Below are 14,047 nucleotides of genomic sequence, written 5' to 3' on the forward strand. Positions count from 1 at the left end.
CTTTTTTATAATGAAATGACACTTACTTGCTTCCCGTGTTTCAAGAATAAAGTCATTGAGAACTTTACTCCTCAGTATCTGGTGTAGGAGTTCTGTCCTGATAAAATATTAAAGCGTCAGCATTTTCTCTCCTGGACAGATGGTCAGATTATGCTGGGAAGAACTAGGCTGCAGATGTAGAAGCCCCTGTCAGTCGCCTGCCTCATTGCCCATAAGTGGCTCCAGCTGTGAGTCCCTGGACCACTTGTTTACTTGAAGACAAACGGAGGATTCTACCTTCAAGCAAGCAGGAGCACTGCAGTTAATGTCTGGCTATCACATGACACTGTATATGAACCAGAGTGAACACAGTAGGAAATCTTTGATTGATTACTGCTTATTGTGAGAAAAAAAGATAATTCTAATTCGATCTAGTACCAGATGACACCTACAGTGTTTTTCTTTTTTTTTTTGAGAACACAGTGGTTAGGGCCAAGTCTCCATTTGGGCCTTGGCTGCGTCTTCTTTTGCCTCTATTGTGACAGTTCAATATGAACCATGGATCTCACACAGATTGTGTTGCTTCAGCATGAACTGGCCATATCCAGTCAGAGTAGAAACATTAGGGCAGGAAGTGCTCTGCATCTGTCTCTCATTCCTTGAAGCTCCAGGGTCTTTATCAGGATTATTTCTATAGCTGTAGCTATTTGTCCCTATGGATATGTGCACATAATATGCTAGAGATGGAGTTATGCATTTTGCCAAATGCTTGTGTATTGTTATTGCAAGAATGCCTGCCTCAAAATATGACTACTTTTTACACAAATGTCTAGGAATACATTATGCAGCTACAGGATTTCCTGGATGATCACAGCCCTGGCTAGACTTTCCAAACACTGAAAAGCTCTTTCATTATTTTTTGCTTCCTCTGCCCCACTATCGAAATTTCCTCTATTTGAAGTTAAAGACTATTTATCTTGCTTCACTGGTGCTTTCCTATTTAATTTCTATTATTTGCGAGTTTCCCCTTTACTTACAGTTCAGAGTTGTTGAAAGAAAAATGTTCACAGGCATTTGTAATCAAGTCTGAAAATGAAATCAACCTTTTGCTTTGTTCTTTGGAGAGGCAGCAGTGGAGCGGTTAAGGTCAGGGACTCCAGAGTCAGACTGTCTGGATTGCTATCCCATCCCTGCCATTTGCTGGTTCTATAACTATAACCTCTCTAGTTCTCCTTCCTCATCTAAACAATGGAGACGATAATGATATTGACCTTACAAGGTTGTTGTATTAAGTGAATTAATTCCGTAAAACACTTGAAACAATATCTGATGCATTGTAGCTGCTGTGTAAGTTTGGCTAATGATTTTTTTTATTCCTTTACTACAAAATTTAATTACCTTAACAGCTCCTTTAAAGTAGTTTTGGGAAACTATCTCTCATTTGGGTTGACGAAAGTCATCTATGAATAATTCTTGATATCATTATCTACTTTCATCCCCAGTTACCAAGAAATGATAACAGAGATGGGGAGACTTGAGTTGCATTGTGTCATCAAATTATGTCATAAGTAATTTACTTCAATTTTCTAATATTCTCCATTCCCTTACTTCAAAATCAGCTCAATATTATCCACCTTTTAGGTGTCCTCTCGTGCTTACGGACTCTGAATTTCATCCTTATGTCTATTGAAGAAATTACTTGTGTGCATATGTCTGTGTGATTACAAGCAAGGGTATCATTTGAGTATGCTTAAAATTTAAACATGCACAATTTGAGGTTTACTTTGAACACGATCTAGGTGAGTGTTAGAGGGGTTATCTTACTTGGTCAGTCACAGGGAAACATCGGGTTAAGCTGGTAGAGCTTTGTGCCTCCTCCATTTCTCCTTCCTGATAACCACATTTACCTTACGAGCATAGCCTGGAACCCTTATACAGCACAAATAGCCAGTTGTCCAGAATTAGCAATAAAGAAGTCTGGAACATTTCAGCTTCAGCAGTCATGGCCCCATTTCATTTTCTTCTACTATTAGAAGAGGAGAAGTAATATTAGTAGACAACTGGCAGTTTCTGCCCATATTGATATGGGTAAGTGTCTTCTAGGGCTTTGAAAATGATAATAAATATCAGTGTGGTCTCTGGAGCATGATGTTTAGGAAGGCCAAGAAGTATCTGAGAAAGAAGAGATAAACTTTTCCTGTGTCTTTCTAATAATACATAACCCGCACTCACTCTGAGCTTCACACACAACCACTCTATCTCTGAAGGCAATATTTAGAAATAGTCATGTTGGTTTCAGATAAAACACCGATGGCTCTCTTTGATGCTGCTGTCCACGGCTTCTAAGATATACTCTCAGCTTTTTCTGCCCTGCTTTTCTTCCTGAAGTGACTGTGACCAAAGTGGAGGACCCAGTATCTCTGACCAGACAGTCAATGCCTTCCCCAGCTAGAACTATTCTCTAAATTGTCATCATGAATCATTGTTTTTAGGGATCATTAAATTGGCTAAAAATTTTTGCTATGCCAGAAAGATAATTACACAATGTCCAACAAACTCTCCTCCATACTAGTCCTTGTTGCATAGGGCAGGCAAGACTCTAAAGGAATGCATATGAATCCTCTCATGGGGAGACAAAGGCAGTGACCAATAGAGTAGAACCACAAGAAGACATTTGTCTTTGGTACCTATGTAGTGAACATTTACTGAGAGAAAGTTCAGAAAAGTACACAAAGAAAGATTTTTTAGCTTTCCAATTTTGACCAAGATCAACCTTCTGCTTAGTATAATTCCATAGGATTTTATCTCTTATATAAAAAGACATTTTTCTATGGAGCATATTGCCTTTTTAATTATATTTGTTTGCCTGGTGAATATACCAGTTTTTATGCATCGCTGCTGATTCATATTGAAGGAGTTGGGAATAACTGTTTAGAGCTGGGCCACTTGAGGCAAAACTGTGTATTTATCTTGTCTCTGCCACCTGCTTGCCTTGTGATTTTAGACAATAACTCAACTTCTGTGTCACCTCTCCAAAAAGTATAATACCTGGAATTTATTGTTTATTATAAGCAAGCATAGTGCTAAGAACTTATATGTTCTCATTTTCTTTCACAACCACCCTGCCAGAGAAGAGCTTGTCCTTTAGAATTAGCCAGGCTTGGGTTTGAGTCCTGGTCCTGGCTCTGCCCCTACTAGATAGTTATCTTGACCAAGTGGCTTAGTTTCTTTAATTTTGGTTTCCCCAAATTAAAATAAAGATAATAATAGTAACTATCCCACAAAATCATTTTGAGAATCAAATAAAGCAATACATGTATGGTTTCTAAAAGTGCATAAGACATAATAAAAACAAAACACATTAATCATATCTCCAATTTCCTCCTGTTTGGAGTATCTAGGATGGGTCCACAGCGCTTTGATAATATGAGGTCCAGTGCACTTGTGGGCAAGTTAGTGACAAAGAATGCAAAGCAGTGATTCTGGAGGTGATCTCCCAAATGTGACTGAAACTATTCATGTATTACCTGACCCAATGATCACTAAAGCTCTTTGCTCATCTTATTCTTTAATATCTCAAAGAGACACATGGCACAGTTATTTTATAAATTTTGCTAACTGTTAGACAAAGCTATTGCAAATACTAAAAAAAGTGCTTGAAAATGAAACAATTTCAGAATAATCCCAAACTAGATAAAACCAAGAAATATATGGCTTAGTTTTAAATTGGTCAATACAACTAACTTAAAAGGATTGTCTGCAATATTTTTCCCCAGGTAGTCATATCATATGATAATAAATTTTAGCCCAATAAGAAATTGCTTCAAAGTATGCTAAATAAATACCTTATGAAAGCAAACTTAAACTTAAAGAAAGTTTTTACATCTCTCTCTCTCTCTCTCTCTCTCTCTCTCTCTCTCTCTCTCTCTCTCTCTCTCTCTCTCTCTCTCTCTCTTCCTGCCCCATGTGTGTGTTTGTGTTTAGAAAGGGAAGAGATGCCTATTCCTCTCAAAAGACCAATATCAGATAATATGTATAGAGAAAAAAACTTAAACTATTATTGCATACGAGTTCTATGTCTGTTATCCATATTACATTACATGTTGTTTGTCAGGTAGATGTATGTGAATATGTTTTATCTCAGAGTAGGGACTGAACTCAATTAGTTTTCATTGTACCTTTGAGATAAATGAATAGGATTTTTCTTAAACTAACAATGATTGCCTACTAAAAGAGAAACTCTAATTTAAACACATGTATGTGTGCATTATTCTTATTCAGATTTCCCCAGATATTCCTAACACTTGGGAATATCTGACTTATACACTGAGTTTGTTTCATAATAAGTTAAAGTAATAAGTTTATCAACCTACATTAATGGTTTCTGTATGAGGTAGAACTCCCCCACCCTCACCTCAGATCACCATATTTCTGATTTCATGAGTTGATGGCAGCTCACTTATGACTGGAAGTATGCTATGTGAGCTTGCTGATGCTGTGTAATTCCCTGAGACTGTCCAGGTGGATGTCCTTCCAGGATCTTTGATATGTGATTACATGGCTACTGTTGCCGTGTGTGGAATATCTTCTGGTAGAAGCTAAAATCCTAGTTGATGTCAAAAAAATTATTGGCACATCATATCTTTCATAACCATTTTAGTTTTTCAAAAAAAATGTTTGTTTATAGTTCTTTTTTAATTAAATTTATTGGGATGACATTGGTTAATAAAATTATATAGGCTTCAAGGTACAATTCAATAATACATCATCTGTATATTGCATTGTGTGTTCACTATCCAAAGCCAAATCTCCTTCCATCACCATATATCTGATCCCTTATACCCTTATCTACCTCCCTCGTCCTTCTTTTCCCTCTGGTAACCACTAAACTGTGTCTCTGTCTATAAGTTTTTGTTTGTTTTTCTTGTTCATTTGTTATTTTCCACTTTATATCCTACATATGAGTGAAATCATATGGTTCTCAACTTTTTCTGTCTGACTTATTTTGCTGAATATGGTAATCTCAAGATCTATCCATGTTGTCCCAAATGGCAGTATTTTATCCTTTCTATGACTGAGTAATATTCCAATTGTTTACATTTCTATGTTCAACTCTAACACTGTCTAAATTCCAATAAGACTTTTGCATTCATTACAGATGCATTCATTTATTTCTTTCAGTTAATATAATTATTTTGAACTTTCTATAAATATGTAAAAATTTTTCAATGGAAAAACAGTGAAGCTCAGTTGGGATTTTCCTAATGTTAATAGTCAAGGCATATGGTCATTGAAAATAAGAAATAATTGTATTTCACCTAAGACTTATAATCACAAATATTTTTTTTAAGTGGTAATAAGTTTCACAAATTACCTACACTTTTAGACTCCTGATGGTATTTATACCTGCAGCTACACTTGGTCACCTGGAAAGTTCTGGACCATGCAGTTGTTTGCAGCTGGCATGCCTTTCTGATTAGCTGATGTGGGCATCCAGATAACCATGGCATGTCTCTTTTTAAATATATTGAATATCGCTCTTTAGTGTCCATAAATCAGGCCTTTCCACACTGTATATTGGTGAGGTCTAGTTTTTCTTTCATGGTCATAACTTAACCACAGCAAGATATTTTGAGATGCATACATTCTTTACCACAGTGCCTTTGGTCCACCTCTAAAGGCTCAGCTGTGTCTTTTCTGTGATCTTGGTGCACAGAGAGCATTAGTCAGAGTTGTGAATGGATTTTTCTCTCCAAGAAGCTGTCTTTGTTTAGTCTCAGTACATATCATGCCATCTCACTTTCATACCTTATCTAAGCCATCTTCTCCTGTAGAGACAGGTACCATCTCACTGAGAATGTTATGCTGCAAATAAAAAGACAGAGCATAAACACATATTTAATTATAATAGAGTGATGCATGTCATACAAAACAGTATGAAACTTTGGTGATGCGGGCAGGGGGACATCAAGTGGACTTGAGATGCTGGAATTTGAAGGTGAGTTTGCATAAGGAATCAGGGGCTAAATGCCATTTGATAAAGTTTGAAAATGTTCCTGCAAGCACTGAAGAGTCTCTGGAGGGTTTTAGGCAAAAAGTCTAGTGATTGGATTTTTCTTTTCTTTTAACAAACTGTGACAGTGATGTAAGAAGGATTGGAGTAGGGGAGGGGATCAAGGCCAAATATGGAACATAGAGGACAAGTTGGTGGACTGTGACAAAAATTCATATGAAATAGAATAAGACCCAAATTAAAGCAGTGACATGGAAACAAATATGAAAGATATTTTGGGTAGTGAATCAAGTTAACTTGATGACTAATAGAATAGAGCAGTAAAGAGAAAAGAAACCAAGATGGCTCCCATGTGAAAATAAGAGGACCAGATTTGCCCCCAGGGTGGAGTTTGGGGCAGGAGAAGGTTTAGCCTCTTCCTTGAGCCTTTCTTGATTAACCCAGCATGAAGGGCTCTCTCCCTCTTAAGAGATTTGAAAGCTCTGAGAGAATGGCTCTTGTTCAAGATAATCAAAGAAATATATAATGAAGAAATTAAAGAGCAACATAAACCTCTTTCTGCATTCCCTTTGCACTAAAAACTGCCACGTTACTAAATAGTCATTGACAATAAGATGTCCACAACCCTGGTGTGAGCAGTAGGGAGTACATTATCTATACAGAATTTAAAAACAAATTAAAGTTGGTCTACTTTCAATTATCAGCAATTCTGAACAATATCAGTGATAAAATACTCCTCCCCTAAAAATAGTTCTGATCTAAATAATCAGTCATTACTATGGTTACTGCTGAGTTTTAATAATGTGTATGCAAGCTTTGAATGAGCACATTTTTAGTACTTCCCCTTTGATAACCATTGCATTCTATGTGAAAGTTAGATAAGAGAATGTCCCAGTTATAGAGTTGGGCCTGAACACATGTACAAATTCAGCCACATTTCAAGGGTAAATTTATAATACTTGGAACCACTGAAGCTTGCTCCAGGCACAGTTTGAACCTCCAGTCCCTGTGGTACTCCACATTCTAGAATTGTTCTATAAACTGTATAAATGTCTAACCAATGTACTGTATACTTGACACTAATAAAAATAAATAGTAGATTTTAAATACACAATAATACCATGGTGATTATAGAGACAAAGAATAAGAATGTGAGAGATCTTATTTCTTTCATTCTGTGCAACCATTTTGCACATTTATTTGTTTAAAATTTAAAACAGCAAAACTGTACTTATTGTGAGGTGTAATTCCAGTTCTTACATAAACTGTTTTATTGATTAATAGCTTTACGATTGAAATGTATTTTCTTTAAAGTGTTAATTGTTTTTAAAATTTTAAAAGAGAAATAAGAAAAAAACACTTTACATTAATGGTATAATTTAGAAATTGCCTTAATTTTATCTTTTATAGAATTCCAGTTTTAATAAAATTCACTTATTAGTTACTGTAGTTGTATGTTTCATTTCACGATTATTTCTGAAAATATTTTTTCATGTAGAGGTTGTTAAAAATGTACTCTGGGCATCAAATATGCTAAGTAGAGCCTGCTCATGGAATGTATATACAGTAATAATATAGTAATGATTTTCATAAGAATTTTAAAAATGAGAAGCTTCTAAAACCTATAGTGACTTGAAAAGGGATACTGCATTATTCAATGGCTTAGAGATGGTAGAGGTTTCATCTTTTTACAGCATATATTTAAATTATTTTTATCATTAAACACTTCCTACCATTAAATGTGAATGCTTGAAAAGAACAGGAGCAATAACAGCAGGAACAACTGTAACTAATATTGACCTATAAATCCCAGCCAAAAGCAACTATGATCTTCATCCTTCCTCAGAAAAAAAAAATTTTTTTTCAACAACATGAACTCCTTGGGGATAGCTCTGGATGTCCTAAGTGTCATAATATAGATATGCATAATGTAGGACAAGCAGTAAAGAAGTGTCAACATACTTGTAGGATGGAAAATTAGAAGCGTGCCATCTAACTTATGCATCATCCTGTGCAACAAATATCATTTTGAGTCTTGGAGACATAGGAAATATAATACCTTCTTTGTACAAAGAGGAAGTACTCTCAATGACTTTTAGTGCCTGTAGGCAAGCCTGCTTTTATCTATTTCCTTCCCCCATTCAAGACAAATTCCTATGCCAGCCAATGTGTCAGTCATTGATCCCCATCTTGCTGATAGGAATATGTGGGGATGGCAGCCACGTTTCCATCATCCCACTGCAGGTCAGTGATGTGGCCAGGACAATCAGCCAGCTGTCTTCTCTACTTTATGCATTCCTTCCAAGCATATAGTCATAAAATGCTGGGACTAGGAAGGATGTTCAGTTGTGCTATTAGAAGTGAGTGACAGCCCTATGCCTAAATGAAAAGGTGACAAATTGTTGAGACTTAGAAGTGGTTTTGTTACACAGTTACCCAGTGAGGGAGGTAAAGTTATAAATGTGTTTCTGTGTAGCAAAAATGGTGGATAAGAATTTTCTTGTTTTTGAAGTCCAGTCCTTTCATTTTATTTTAAAGAAATCGAGGGCCGGTGAGACTGGGTGGCTATGCCAGTATCACACAGTGTGTTAGCATTTGAGCAACTGTGTTCAAATGAGTATTCCCAGTTTTAGTTATTTCCATGATGTTTATAAATATCTCCTAAGAATCAGTCTTTCTCTTTTCTCATAGTTGATAAGCAAGGTTTAAACTTCTCCCACCTAATGCTTATTTCATTCATTCTGAAACAACTAGTGATCTTCATGTCACTATTTCAGAAAATTATGATCCAAGTGTGTATCAATACCTTGAATCTCCCATGAGAATCCTGGCCTCTCTGCCTTTCTCCTTCCATTTTCTCAGTTTTAAATACCTCCCTTGCCCATTCACTGCTCTAATTATTATAGAGCTACCCCTTCACTATGGTTCAGCTCAAATACACACTTTCCATTAAGCCTTGCCCCAATAGCTCCAGCCGAAGTGAATCCTCGGCACGAATATTTGCACTTCTTTACCATGTTATTTCATTCTCTCATTTGTCCAATGTTCCCCGCCCCCCCCCCCCCGCCCCCGTCATAAGGTAAGCCCCATGAAGGTAGGCACCCTGTCTTATTTATTCCCATACTTCTAACAACTAGCATACAAGATCCCTCTGAGCTTTGCTTTCAGCTTAGGTAAACTTGAAGGAAAAAAAAAGTGGTAGATTGTAAATTTAATCCAGAAAAGATATGTTGTTAGTTAATCTTGTCTCATCAACTGTATGGTAAGTTTCTTGAAGGAAGAAGGTCTTTGCCTGTAATTATCATGTTATTTTTCACAAAGCCGGCTCAGAGTTACAGGCTCCATTAACTACAATTGACTTATCCAAGTAAATGTAAGGGAAGTTAGGAGACTGAGACAGCCTCTTAACTTTAGGGAGAGGATTCGACTTCTAGAAACAAGGGTTTCACTTGGCCTTTCTGCCTATGCCTTCTTGCTTTTTTTGTCATAGGTATAACCACATCTAGGTATTATATTGTTAGGCACTTCCTTTTAGTAAAGTATCTTACCTTTTCTCTTCAATTTTTTGAAAACCTCATCCTCATGACTTAGTTTACTTTCATTTTTATTCTGAATTGTTGACAGCAAATGAATTATGAAGTCTTAAAGCGAACTTCTTTGAGGTCTCAGAGCAGTTATAAATATATAAATATTCAGAGGTTCTAAATGTTCTTTGCAGGTCTCTTGTCTCAATCTGATTCCTGAAAGCTGAATAAGGTTATACTTATTCTGAGCAAGAGTTGATAAGACGTGAGCATAAATTACAGTGTTAGTTAAATAGCTTGAAATGAGCATATTCATGCTGGCAAAGATGTAGAAAAAAAGTGGAACATTATGTTAGGTAGAGCAATATGTAGAACGCGGGGCTCAAAGTTGTCCCACAGTTCAACGTCTGACTAGTCCTAAGTCTTCTTTATTTTTAAAAGACAGGTTTGACTGTAATATCAGTTATGTTTATATCATTATAACATATGATATTGTGAATCTATTTAGAGGAATGCTTGAAAATGAGTGAAAGAAATTAATAAAAAGGACAGATTGGACATATTGCTCAAAGAATAGTTTGAAACAGAAAAAACAGAACCAAGGAAGAACTATAAAGATCAAAGAAACTTAAAGAGAAAATACTCTTAAGAAAACATGCTTAACTTCAACTCTACTTGAAAAATAGAGAGATATAAATCACTAAAAAGTACTTAAAAAAAGGCAATGTTGGTCTATTTTAGTTATTTTTTTTTTACCAGCACAGTCAGTTTCATAGTAGATCATTCAATGATTTAATATACTTATGATGAAAAAGATTAAATAATTTTATAAATTAGTGTCATTTCTCATGCTCCTTTTATGCATGAGTCTCAAAAGGGACAATATAGAACAGCAATTACCAGTGAATAAATGCTCCATGTGAATGTACAGTCTAAGTAATTGAATTTTGCCCCTTTCAAGGCCAAAACATTTTCGAAGTGGTCATTTCTGATAAAATTTTTCTGTAAAAGAGATTCAACACTTCTTTGTTTCAAAATATTGATGATATTAAGTATAATTTAAAGTTTTATTGTTGATTCTATTTTATCATTACGAACATAGTTATAACTCTGCATTACACAACTCTGTATTATGCCTTCTGGGCTAATTAGGAAATGATAATGGAATTGTAAGAATCAAGTATAAAATTGGATAAATTTTAAATCTTGAACTATCTATTTTGCTTGCTTAGAGAAGATTTATTTTTTCATATATTTGTTTTGGTTGTTAGTGATATTACAGATATTGAGGTTACCAGAAAATACTTTTATGATAAGTTATAGGTAACAGAACTTATTCAATAATACAAAATATTAAAATTTTTTTCCTTGGCTGAGGATTTTATATACAGTTTGCAATACTAGCGAAAGATTCATAAAAGATAAAAGAAAAACCTGTTTTCAGAAAACAGTTCTCCCCACCAAAACAAAAGGCAGCATATTTCCTGTGTTGGGTCAGTAGGCAAGACTTCCAAAGAGGTGGATCACTGCTCCTCCACCAATTGGGAAAACATAATATTTCAAATTATTTCAGATCATCCTATTTTCAGATAGTATCATGAGTTGTATGTCACATACACAGAAAAAATTATGAAGAAAATTTCAAGGCAGCATTAAAACCTTTGAAAAACAAGTGAAGAAAATTCCTGGTGCCAAAAACTATAGGGAAATAATTACATACAAAAATTTCTCTCCTCCACTTTTTGGAATATACAAGAGCCAGAAGTAGAACACACGATTACTGCTCAAGAAACAATAGAGAAATGGTTAACGAATTATGAATTAATGAATTACTAGAATAATGGACTCTATTATGAGTTTAAATCTCGATTCTCTTAATTATTAGCATCTAACTTTAGGCAAATTCTTTACTACCTTAGTTTCTTTATCTGTAAAACAAAGTTCATAATAACTATATTATTTTTGTTGTGAGGATTAAAAGAGTTAAAATATTTATGTATTTTAAACTGCCCCTGAAATATAATAACTAATTGAAAAGAAGTTGCTATTATCATTTGCTACCTATTGAAGTGACTACAAAATAATAACAATAAATAAAAATATAATATAATAAATAACAAAATATAATTTATAATAAAAATATCAGTAATAATTTGGAAATTGAGGAAATTATTGAATAACTGAGGAAATGATTTATTTGTTTTTTTTTCAACAAATATTTATTATGTACCTACTATCTGTCAGACATTGCTAGTGAGGCTTAATTACTGGAAAAATTATCTGGAAAAATTTTAGAATCGTGCTTGAGAAATCTGAGGCAGAAACTGTTCAAGTAGCAAATATCTGGTCCTTCCAGAACATACTTGATATTAATTTTGTTTTTATCTTTTAGGGGAAAAATCATGTGATGCACAACTTTATGTTAAGAGACATTCTGTGAACATCTCAGCGGGGACCTCATATCAACTGGAATGCCCTGTGGAATACTGTACCAGCAGACCTAATGTGACCTGGTGCAAGCTCAGAGGAAATAGCTGTTTAGATCTTGAATATAGCCACAGGAAACACATTAGATGGGAAAGCAGGAAGAACATGTCAGTTCTTATTCTGTATTTTGATCAAGTGCTGGCTAGTGACAATGGATCATACCGCTGTTCTGCGATTGTTCCATCTGGACTCATTGAAAGCCATTCAATAACCATTTATGTGACAGGTGAGTTCTAGACACCACGACTACCTAATGTTGTTCTCACTATGTTTCAAGGAAAAGGAGAACCTAGATTCTCAAATAATTAGGTTAGAACTGAACTTATGTAATATAAAACATTAGAACACTGCCACATTTCACAGACCGATACGTGTGCACGTCTGTGTGTGTATGTGTATGTGTGTTTTAGGGTGAGTGAATTAGAGAAAGTAGGGAAAATATAATAACAATAAAAGTTATTGTTTTTGGCTTTAGCAGGTATAAAATTTATTTGATAAGTACAAAAGTAGATCACTGAAATGTGGGGGAAAATTACAAAGTGAATACCAATAGTAGTAAACAGTTTTCTATTTTCTGTCCTTATATTCTTTTTCTTTTATTTTTTCCCATTTTTTGGTCCTTGACTTTTACTGATAATTCCTCAGAGTTATGTTTTTAGTGCTCAGAAAACTATATACTGGTTAGTAGTTCATCCTTTGTACAGGGGTCAAACAGCACAAGAATAACTTGACTCTTTGATGAGTTTTGAGAATATTAATAGACAAGCTGTCCCCTTAAGCCTTCTTGAGGAGACCTTGTGAGGCTCAAACAGCAGAGCAAACAGAGGTTGAGGTTAAGTTCGGCAAAACCAAGCTGAATGAAACATGGGACGAAAAAAGAGGAGTAGGAGAGAGTAAAAAAAAGCATTTGGTTTATGAAAATCCCACAGCTAACATCATACTTGGTGGTGAAAGATTGAAAGTCTTCCCCCTAAGAACAGGAACAAAACAAGGATGTCTGCTTTTGCCACTTCTGTTCATCACTGAACTGGAAGGTCTAGCCAGAGCAATTAATCAAGAAAAAAGAAATGGAAACATTCAAAATGTAAAGGAAAATGTAAAAATCTTTATTCACAGATGACATGATCTTATATAGAGAGAATCCTTAAAAACCCACAAAATTTTCTATAGTTAATAAATGAGTTCAACAAAGTTGTATGATCAACAAAAAATCTGTAATATTTCTAAAGACGAGCAATTATTTTCTTAATTTTCTGAAATGAAAATTAAGAAAATAATTCCGTTTAGAATAACATGAAAATGAATAAAATAGGAATAGATTTAAGCTAGGAAGTGCAAGACTTACACACTAAATAAAACATGGCTTAAGGAAATTAAAGAAGATGTAAATAAATAGAAAGACAACCATTTTCATGGATAGGAAGATTTCATATTGTTAAGATGGCAATAGTTCTCAAAATGATCTACAGATTCAATGCAATCCCCATTAAAATCCCAAACCCTTCTATTTGCAGAAATGAAAAAGCTGATTCTAAAAGTAATATGGAATTCCAGTGAGCCCAGAATAGCTAAAAAAAAAAAAAAAAATCTTGAAAAAGAAGAATGATGTTGAAGAACTCAATACTTCCTTATTTCAAAACTTTCTTTTTTCTGGCTGTCTTATTTTGCTTAGCATGATAATCTCAGGATCCGTCTGTGTTGTCACAATGACAATATTTCATCTTTTCTTATGGCTGAGTAATATTCCATTGTATGTATGTACTACAACTTCTTTATCCAATCATCTATCAAAGGACACTTCGGTTGTTTCCATGTCATGGCCACTGTAAATAATGCTGCAATGGACATTGCAGTGTAGACAAAAAAGTCAAAAACCATACGATTTCACTCATATGTGGGATATAAAGCTGAAAGCAACAAATGAACAAGACAAACGTATGAAACCTCATAGGCACAGACAACAGTTTAATGATTACCAGAGGGAAAGGAGGAAGGGAGGAAGTAGATAAAGAGTGGTGAGCACACAATGCAATATACAAATGAT

General features: G+C 34.8%; 2 protein-coding genes across 5 annotated transcripts in view; one reads left to right on the forward strand and one right to left on the reverse strand.

Annotated features, from left to right (window-relative positions):
- Nucleotides 1-14,047, forward strand: part of BTLA (B and T lymphocyte associated) — a 33,112-nt gene that overhangs the window by 8,667 nt on the left and 10,398 nt on the right. For all 4 annotated transcript variants that reach the window (XM_016150713.2, XM_016150712.2, XM_016150711.2 and 1 more), the window contains one exon: nucleotides 11,909-12,229. In XM_016150713.2, the coding sequence (XP_016006199.2) occupies nucleotides 11,909-12,229 (321 nt within the window). The remainder of the gene's footprint in view (nucleotides 1-11,908; nucleotides 12,230-14,047) is intronic.
- Nucleotides 4,993-14,047, reverse strand: part of LOC107513718 (OX-2 membrane glycoprotein) — a 133,504-nt gene continuing 124,449 nt past the window's right edge. Inside the window, exon 7 of the mRNA XM_016150707.2 lies at nucleotides 4,993-5,844. The gene's annotated coding sequence lies outside the window, so the exon portion shown is untranslated. The remainder of the gene's footprint in view (nucleotides 5,845-14,047) is intronic.

The sequence above is a fragment of the Rousettus aegyptiacus genome, unplaced genomic scaffold (assembly GCF_014176215.1).
Source record: "Rousettus aegyptiacus isolate mRouAeg1 unplaced genomic scaffold, mRouAeg1.p scaffold_m13_p_4, whole genome shotgun sequence".
In the NCBI taxonomy this organism is placed as follows: domain Eukaryota; kingdom Metazoa; phylum Chordata; class Mammalia; order Chiroptera; family Pteropodidae; genus Rousettus; species Rousettus aegyptiacus.